The 9,638-nt window shown below is 47.1% G+C and overlaps 1 protein-coding gene across 1 annotated transcript; it reads left to right on the top strand.

Annotated features, from left to right (window-relative positions):
• The first annotated feature begins 3,287 nt into the window (after window positions 1-3,287).
• ELAC1 (elaC ribonuclease Z 1) lies at window positions 3,288-7,019 on the top strand. Its single transcript, XM_035309446.1, has 5 exons — window positions 3,288-3,306; window positions 3,471-3,547; window positions 4,202-4,372; window positions 4,932-5,393; window positions 6,014-7,019. The coding sequence occupies exons 3-5, from the start codon at window positions 4,216-4,218 to the stop codon at window positions 6,475-6,477; spliced, it is 1,083 nt and encodes a 360-aa protein (XP_035165337.1). The 5' UTR covers window positions 3,288-3,306; window positions 3,471-3,547; window positions 4,202-4,215; the 3' UTR covers window positions 6,478-7,019.
• The last annotated feature ends 2,619 nt before the right edge of the window (window positions 7,020-9,638 follow it).

Genomic DNA, 9,638 nt, shown 5'->3' with positions numbered 1-9,638 from the left:
TAATAAACGTATCCTACGCACTGATCTCGTGTCCTGGCTGAGACCGATCGCAAAGGCAGGGCCGTCAGGCCCTGATTCTAACGGGGTTTTACAAAATAAAGCTCCACAGCCGTCTCTTCGGCCTGGTATTTATGGGATTAGCCAAAATAGAAATGTTTCTGCTGCTTTTTTTTCCTGTAAATCCCACCAAAAAAAGGGTTGCAGGTGTTTTCAGAGCTCGACTCTCATCTGTCCCAGTTACAGCAGTGAAGTGGTACCAGTAAGGTTTTTTTCTCTGCATGCACACCCGTAGACATCGTTTAATCAGGTTCTGTTCCTCACCTCTCATTTGCACTATTTACAGAATTCTGCCTTTAAGGTACAGCCATTCTGTTTCCATCAGCAACTGGTAACAGCTCACAAATTTGTAACTGCTTTTCACTCCTCATCTCAGATTTATTATTATTTTTTAAATAAAAAATACAGATTCTTCTTCAGCTTTGTGAATTCCTCAGATGTAATTAATCGTTGAGTTAATTACTACGTCTAATCTTGCTGCTCAGGAAGGAACCCCGGTGTCCTTTTGAAGCTCACTTTTTTTTTCTGCTCGCTGGTTTGTTCAAAGCCACTTACCGATCTTTATCCATAGATGAAAATTCTTTTATGAAGTAAAAAAAAACCACACACCTAAAGGCCAACTGGTGGTGAAACTCTTCAGCCAGCCCTGGTGACTTTTGCCTTCGGAGTGGCAGAGAAGTGTGTCTTCCACATCTGTTTGGATGCTATTCTGGATGTACAGAACACTTCTGAGAGACTGCTAGGGATCAGAACTTCCCGTTCAATTCAGTAGCTTAGTTTTTTTCCAAGACTTGTTCTCTTCAAATCAACGGGAGCAGGACTGAGCATCCTGCTAGCGACATACAGAAACATCTAAGCGAAGAGAAGTGAGACTAGATGGCTGTTCCCATGTCCTGTCTAATACCTTTTTAAACCCAACTTGGACTTTTCGCTTCTCTTCCTGGTTCTCGTTGTGAACACTGACGTTTCACGACGATGCGTTTGTTTTTCCAAGCCTAAAAAAAAAAAGGTTTAAGAAAACCACTGCCATTTTGGGGTTCTTTAAGATGCCACCGTACCGCTGTCCCGTTTCATAACAGATGTTTGTAACAGGCAGGGACTGCTGTTACATTGAATACTGGAGCAAGGAGAAAATCTAGAGCAAAGCTCTAATTACACCCGCTTGACAGCTGAATTTGAGTAAAGCAATTGCGTTGCCTCTGGTGAAGGGACATCTAATTCTGTATGCAGCTACCTTGACCTACCTACCCGCTCCTGAAATACATCGTACCGTGGTATCAGAAAGCCCTTCTGGGTGAACTGTGAGGAAAACCCAGCACGAGACTTCTCCACCCTTTAAGTAGTTCCTTTCTAAAACAGAAATACAAATCCTTTTAGGGCCACGCAAGCGGTAAGGTTGACAGTTTTTCGAGAAACAAAACAAAACAGCAAAATTATTTCTACCGTAGGCATATCTACCTTACACAAGTGAACGTAACTGTGCTGCAGTGCTTGTGAGAGCCTGATCTGTCCAGGGTTGGCTCTACTGGGGAGGGTCATTGCTTAGTTGAAACTAAAATTGTATTTAAATGTGAACTTTTTTTTTTTTTTTTTCTCCTTTATATGCTGTAATTTTATTGAAACGTGTGTTCTGGTCCTCTATTTTCGTAGTAAAATGCATTCCCTTTGCCTAAATTATATCTGATTTTGTTTCTTCTAAAACAATAATGCTGGACCTACGCAGAATGTCTGTGAAATCACCCAAATCAACCACATTTTTTTTACTTTATTATTTTTTTTCCTTAGTCTGCTTGATTTTTGTCCCTCGTACAGGATCAGCAAACCAAGCAGGTACTTGGACTGTAAGCAAAGCGATTAAAATGTTTATCTCAGAAGGTTTTTTTCTGGAACATCTGGCTGTTTCACAGCACTCTGAGGGTCTGAAGAATCATTAAGATATATTTTAACAGCGAAAAACCAAGTCTTAGGTGTAAGCGGCTTGTGGCATCCACCGTCACGACCAGGGACGCTGCAGGGGAAGGGGGAATATTTGAGGTGAATTAGCAGGTTTTAGGCGGGTTTTTGTGACCATTTGTAAGGATTGTTGCTGGAATGTGTATGGCAAATGAAAAGAAATCTCCTTGCACGTGTCCCTCAGTGCGCAGCGTTGGCTGCTTGCATCCTTACAGAGGAAAACGCAGCCTGCCGGCCTCACAGAGCGACCCCACGCGGGTACCACAAGCAGGGCCGCGTAAAAGCACAGTTTCCACAGTCCCCAGCTTAAAAACCCCGCTGAGAGCACTTCGCAGCCTCAGCAAGCCCCACAACCCCCACGGGTTGGCGATCGGGGGCCCCGCTCTCCTCACGCCGAGGCCCGGGGGAGGCCCCGCCGCGGGCCCGGCCCCACGGAGCGCGGGCTCCGCCTGCCGCCGCCGGGGCCGCCCGCACGGGTAGGCCCGGGGACGGGGACGGGGCTGGGGCTGGGGACGGGGCGAGGGGGACCCCAGATAGCGGGGGGAGCCTGAGGGAAGCCCGAGGGGGGTGTGCTGGTGGCGACCGTGGTTGCGGCTTTCATTTTGTTACCGTTACGGCGCGGTGCTGAGGGCGGGTGGAAGGCTACGGAGGTGCTTGCTGAGCCCTCCCCCCGTCACCACACGTCCCTAAAAGCCGTGTTTTTCCCCCATTTTCCCTTCAGAGAAGCCTCAGGACGGTCTGTTCACACACGCAGCCCGGCTTCCCTGTGCAAGAGGCGGCCCTGACTGGGAGCTGGCGTGCATCTGGCCGCCGCTCCGGCGGATTTTCTACTTAAAACTTGTCATACCTGTAGTGTTGCTCCCGGAGGAACCTTAATCGCCCTCACCGTGATTGTTGGTTTTTGTTTTTTTGTTTTGTTTTGTTTTGTTTTTCCTGCTTGAAACTCCTGAAAATGCTGTTTCACGCCAGCCGTCTGGGGCGAGACGCCGAGCAGTTGAAAGGAGAAGCAAAGCCAGCGCGGCGTGGCAGTGCCGAGCACGGGCTTTGAATCCTTCTCGTCACACAGTTAGGAAACAGAAGTGGTTAAACTTTGATCCTGCGTATCAGGAAAGCTGATCTGAGCTTCCTTGGCTTTCCTGGAGCCTCTGCCTGCTGCTGCTGGAAGGGTACAAATGCACAGTGTAAGGCCCCAGTCCAATTCTTTCTCTTTTTCAGATTAGAAAGTATTAATGCATGCAACGTCCTTATAGAAAGGAAGAGAAATCTGTAAATCTGCCTTTTGGGGATGCGACAGATGCTTCTCGTTCTCTCCCACCCCCAAAGCCAGCTAATTGCGTGCTGCATCTCACCGTGCTTCAGAGAGCCCCGTCAATGCAGCGGTGAAGGGACGGCTGTGGCAGCTCCTCCAGAAAAAAAAACCAACCCCGAGAAGGTGGCAGAGCTCTGTCTTGACCGGTAATTGAAGCTCTTTCAGGCCCAGCACTGTTGAGGCACCCGAAGGCTGAGGTGAAGTGGAAGTACACCTGAAAGCGAGGTAGAAACTAAGACTGGAGCAAACATGTTCCCTAAGGAACATGTGTGGCTCCTGGAGACGGGCTAAGCTCCTTGTTCAGACGATGGAGCACGTCAATGAACAACTCCGTGTACAGCAGCGAATCCTTCCCCTCTGCTGGGCTGGGCTGGCTCCTTCTGAGGTCCCCAGCTTTGAAATGGCAGCGGTGGTTATGTGTTATTAGTCGTTCTTAAAAGGCCTTCAGAGGAAAGCGCATGCCTTTGGGCAGGGAAAAATGGTTGAAGGGACAGTCCTACACCCGGAGAACAGGAAAATGTCAAGTCGGAATAAAGGGAAGAAGAAATAACACCGATTTTTAAGATAAGATCATTTCCAAGTGGTTGGTATATATTTCTTTAGGTAATGAACAAAAGTTGTGTCTTAGGTTTGGGCTGGATGTTTGCAGCCTTGCACTGACTTGAAAAAGAAGTCTGCCTTTTACTTATTTTGTAAATATTCTGATGTCTGAAACTTGTATCCTACTCCAGGATTTTTTTTTTAATGTTTTTTAAGGGAAAGGGAATTTGATCCTCACTCTAAAGTACGTAGGGTGCCTCCCCTTAAAGCAAAAACATCTGGTTCTTTCCCAGCATAAATATTTATGCTCAGTGACTTAAAATCTCTCTTTCAGGTGGCACATCGGCACGCTTAAAATGTCGATGGATGTAACCTTCCTCGGGACGGGCTCGGCGTATCCCTCTCCAACAAGAGGGGCATCGGCGTTAGTGCTTCGCCGAGAAGGGGAGTGCTGGCTCTTTGACTGCGGGGAGGGAACTCAAACACAGCTGATGAAAAGCCATCTCAAAGCAGGTTCGTGCTGTCGAAAGGGGAAAAGTTTCGTGAGATCTAAGCGAAATACTTTGCCTTCGTGCTCGTGTTGCTTGAATACATAACTAAACATGCGCATCTGCGTATGGGCGGCGGTTGCTCAACCTGCTGTGCAGTAGCCCTTGATCGCTCTGTGCTGCAGAATCGTGCTTGAGAACCAAGCTCTTCTGAACCAAGCTCTTCCGAATGAATTTCTTACTAAATCGTCCTGAAATCAAAACAAATAAATTCGGTCTTTCCTACACTGCTTAGTTTTAACGGAGGCTCAAAATGTTAAAACAGCTGCCAAGGACTTTTATCGCAGCAGCCTCTTCTTGACAGAACGCTTGGAAGCCAAAATAAGCTTTGTGTTGAAACTTATCACTGGTGGGAAAAAAAAAGTACTTTGGGGTTTTAGGATTTAGGCCTGAAACACCGGTTTCTTTTCAGTTCCCTCTATCCTCTTTTTCCACCTCTTGCCACAAAGTGATTGATTTCTGAGTTGTTATATTTTTTGTTTATTTTTTAATCTTTGTTTTCCCCCTTCTGTGCTAATCACTAGGCAGAATAACCAAGATCTTCATAACTCATCTTCACGGTGACCATTTTTTTGGGCTTCCCGGCCTGCTGTGTACGCTTAGCCTCCAAAGTAGCCCTGACCCAAACAAACCAGCCGTCGATATTTACGGACCGATCGGGCTGAGAAACTTCATCTGGAGGACCATGGAGCTCTCCCACTCCCAACTTCTCTTTCCCTACGTCGTCCATGAACTTGTCCCTACGCGGGACCAGTGCCCTGCAGAAGAATTTAAAGATTTTTCTGATTTGGCCAGAGACGAGGGACAGGAAGCCCAGGGGAGAATTCTCCACCTGGATCCCGTGGAAAACTCTTACTTGCTGTTGGACAACGAGCAGCTGCTTGTGAAAGCGTTTCGCCTGTTTCACCGCGTTCCTTCCTTTGGCTTCGTAGTGGAAGAGAAGCCCCGGCCTGGTAAACTCAACGTACAAAAACTGAAAGACCTTGGTAACTATTACAACTTATTTTTCCTCTTTTTAAGTTTTATTTTAAATGCCTATAGGCACGTGTTCGAGCTCGGTGACTCCAGCTTCCAGCAAATTTAACACCGTTGGGTTCCCGGGCAGCTGAAATCTTTTTCCGACAACCTTTCCGGGCTTTCTATTAAATCAGGGCTGCTGCGTGGCTCTGCAATCCATTCTGATTCCATCTTCTGTTTTCTAGTAAAGAGGTTTTAATACGTTTGTACCGGCGCAGCAATCTGACTTGGTGTCTAACACCAGTGCCAGTTAATATCGCAGCCTATTCTCGTCCTAAGAGGAGTAAACAAGCTCAGAAAGGCTTAAAAAGCATCCTGTGGCTTTCCGAGGAAGGTACGGCAGCGCGTTTTGCAGGAATTTATTGATTTTCGTATGAAGAACGTAACTTTTCTTCAAAAGCACTTCCCGATAAGGTTAGGCGCTCTTTATTTTGTATGAGCTATATGAATTGTCAATTGCTGCTTGTCTTGAGGTCGTGTTATTTTCCGTAAGACAGCTCCTACGTAGCGTTACCTCTTCTTAAGTGATGTTTTCTTCAACCTAACGCTCACCACAGGACTTACGGACCCTTTTGCCTCTCTTTGCCAGGAGTTCAGCCAGGTCCGTTGTACGGGAAGCTGAAGAATGGAATCGCCGTCGTTCTAGAAGACGGAAGAACGATTTCTCCTTCAGACGTCTTAGAAGACCCTATTCCTGGCAGGAAAATCTGTATCCTGGGGGATTGTTCGGGGGCGGTTGGAGACGCAGCCGCGAAGCTCTGCCGCGACGCGGATTTGCTGGTTCATGAAGCCACGCTGGACGACACCCAAGAGGAGAAGGCCAGAGAGCGTGGCCACAGCACTCCAAAAGTGGCATCTGCTTTTGCCGAGCTGTGTAGAGTTAAGAAACTGGTTTTGACTCATTTCAGCCAGCGGTACAAACCAGCTGCTCAGGTAGGCGAGGGAGACACCGACGTCACTGAACTGAAGAGACAGGCGGAAGCAGCGTTAGATGGTCGAGAAGTAGCGGTAGCCGAGGATTTGATGACAATAGAAATCCCAATGAAAAAGTAAAACCGGCGGTATTAGGGAATTCTGGGGGAAGATACAAAGGAGGAGGGCTCTGGATGGCACTTAAAAGCAACGGTAGGGTTTCTCGTACCCAAATGAATTCTCTTTGCTTTTGTAAAGCAAGAAAAAAGGATACCGAAACATCTGGAATTGGGAAGAAATCTGTAGGTGGCTGCTGCGGGCACCTCGCCTCTCCAGGGCAGGCGCAAGCCCAGGGGTTTTGCTTAGCCTACAGGTTCCTAGAGGAAAGCAGTGTCTGTAAACAGCCCTCTGGAAGGTTCTGCACCAGAATTCAAAGCATTTTCTCTGTTAGAAGCCTTTGAATAACATCTGTTTCAAACTTCTATGCAGCACTTTGTAGCTATTTACCTGATTTCCAAGCAGGAGGGCTGTCGCTCTGAAACCAATAAAGCATTTCGGGCTCTGCCAAGTACTTGTAACCGGTGGCGGTGTTCGAGTTGAAGGCCTTTTATAACACTCCCTTTACAAAATCCCTTTGCATATGAGCTTTTCTCATAAATAAACACAATTTGGGCTTCCTGACAGAAGTGGATCACTCCTAATTCATGTAAAGGTCTGAAGTTTGAGCTGGGTTTGCACACCTCTTCCCCACGTCACTAAAGTTTTGGAGGTATGACCTGGAAGTCTTTCGGCAGGCGAAAGTAGCCTTCCCTAAAGTGCTCCTCCAAGTGCATTTTCAAGGATGGATTCTCCTGATAAAAGCATATTTCTAGTTGGAGAAATACACCCGTGGGAGGAATTCCACCTGTTTCCGCAAAGACTTTATTCCTTCCAGTTAAGGCACACGTAGACCGGCTTTAAATTTGTGTCCTTTTCTTCCCCACCTCAAAACAAACCCGAAGCTGGAGCTGCCCAAACTTCAGCTCAATTTTCTGGTCAAAAATTAAATCGGTGTATTTCAAAAAATGAGCAGTAAATACATTTCCCTTGCTGTGGGTTCCTGAATGCTGAAATACTTCATAACTTTCTAATAAATGTGTAAAAATCTGGCAGGTTTTGAGCTGGTGAAAGAAGGAAGTTAAAGCTTGCGTGTAATTTTTCCGTACTCTTCCCATTTTCTTCTGTAAAGAGTGCAGTTGGCTGTAGGTAAGCAACAATCCAAAGAAAAAGAGGAGTGTGGCTTCCTAATATTTGGCTAAACTAATCGAATTAAATCGGGTGTCGTATCCCTATCCTTCCGTAACTCGGAACTGAATTACACCAGCATCGATGTTTTCTAACTGTGCTTCAGGGGCTTAGAGGAAGCCGTCGATTTCTTTACCAAATACTGGCAAGAGTTGTGAGCTGGAGGGAGATGACTTCTGGAGCAGAAACCCATGGATCTCCTAAAAACGGTGTAAAGGAACCCTGCAGACGATGTGATAGCACGTTCTTTCCCCCCAGAAATTGTTTTGCTTTTGGCAGACGGGTAATATGCTGGGCGTTCATAGCAGGTGCAGAAACCTAACGTCACACTCTGCCTTCTGTGGTGAGGAGCCGAGCAGACTCCATCCACTCCCCGATCCCCAAGCGGCCTAAGAATGGTTTTATTTGGGGTTAGAAGAGCAAGGAGACGGTTGTCCCTAAGTGAACCAGGAGATCCTGGCACGGAGTTGAGGTATCCGTGCTTTTTTACGGCCACTTCTTCTGCGTGGGCCATCAAAAAAGGAAATGCAGTTTTTATCTGCAAGTTACCTGGTCTATATTAAGGCCAGATTATTTATACGGCTGTCGTTTTTACAAAGAGTTTCTTTGTTGTACCATGGTGGGAGAGGGTACATTCAGTGCTGGCAATTCCTATGGGGTTTATTTAATATATTTTAATCAGATAATTAAGTCAGGGTCGTCTCTTTTTTAGCAGACCCGTGTGGCTCTGCTGTTCACGGCCTGCTGTTCTCTGTATAAATCTGGATGCTGAATTACTTTGTAAATCTGCCTGCCAGTGAGACTCGGATTAACGGGAAAAGGTGCGCCAGTGAGGACACCAAAAATGCTGTTTTTTTTCCGTGAGTTTATCTCCCCATCAGCCGTTTGCTAATTAGCGGAGCACAAAAATCCCTCTGCATTAAAACCTATCCGCCCCGAGAGGCGTCGGTGTGACAGCAGGTAAGCGATGGGCTAATCCGCTCGGAAGCTCGTTAGTGCTCCAGATGGTGATTTGGGCCATCACAGACGGAGAGAAATTCCACGGTCTTGACTTCCCATATTCGTTTTTGGTTTTAGATGCCTTCAAAGTTAAGAAACACTTCACCCCGGAGAGGAAAAAAACCCCGTGAGAACCTGTGCAGCTCATTCTCATTTGAATCCTAATAGGCACGTCGAGGTGCTGAACTCCTCCCAGGCGCTGGCGAATATTCTGGTGATGTGAAGCCGATTTTGGAGCTTTAAATAGTTTATTTTCAAAACTTCTTCTGCTTTCCTGGAAGGGTTCCCCCTAAATTCGCTTCCTTTTTTAAGCTGGCACCAGCAGAGGGACGCGATAAACTGCAAAAAAAAAAATGTTTTTTAAAATATATATGGGAAATATAAACCCCTTTGCGTTGAAAGGGGTTCGCAGGGACGGGGTTTGGGGTTTCGTGGCCGAGCTGGCAGCTCGCTCACACCTGCTGCTAGGACTTTGTGGAAGCCTGCCCCAAATTTCCCTACACCCGCGTCCCTTTCGCCTCCCCCATTGCAAGCAAAATGCCGCCCCTAAAGACGGCTGCCCCGTGGAAAGATGCCCCAAAGGCGGCAGCACCAGCCCCAAAAGCCTCAGCCCCTGGTGCCAGGTGGCGTTTGGTGGGTTGCCTTTGTGGGGTTTTGCATTTATGGGGCTTGAATTTGCAGGGCTTTGCATTTATGGGGTTTGAATTTGAAGGGTTTTGCATTTACGGGCCTTGAATTCGCAGGGTTTTGCATTTATGGGGTTTGCATTTATGGGGTTTGCGTTTGAGGGGCTGTGCACTTCTTGGGGTTTCAAGTGTGGGGTTTTGCGTTTGTGGGGTTTGCATTTATGGGGTTTGCGTTTGCGGGACTGGGCATTTCCCGGGGGTTTCATTGGTGAGGTTTGGCGTTTCTGGGGTTATTTGTGGGGTTTTGTATGTGGGGGGTTTTGTAGCTATGGCGTTTTGTAGTTGTGGGGCTTTTTATGTGTCTGGTTTTGTGGGGTTTTGTTATTTGTGGGG

The sequence above is a fragment of the Oxyura jamaicensis genome, chromosome Z (assembly GCF_011077185.1).
Source record: "Oxyura jamaicensis isolate SHBP4307 breed ruddy duck chromosome Z, BPBGC_Ojam_1.0, whole genome shotgun sequence".
Classification (NCBI taxonomy): domain Eukaryota; kingdom Metazoa; phylum Chordata; class Aves; order Anseriformes; family Anatidae; genus Oxyura; species Oxyura jamaicensis.
This window is presented reverse-complemented; position numbering and strand designations above follow the sequence as displayed.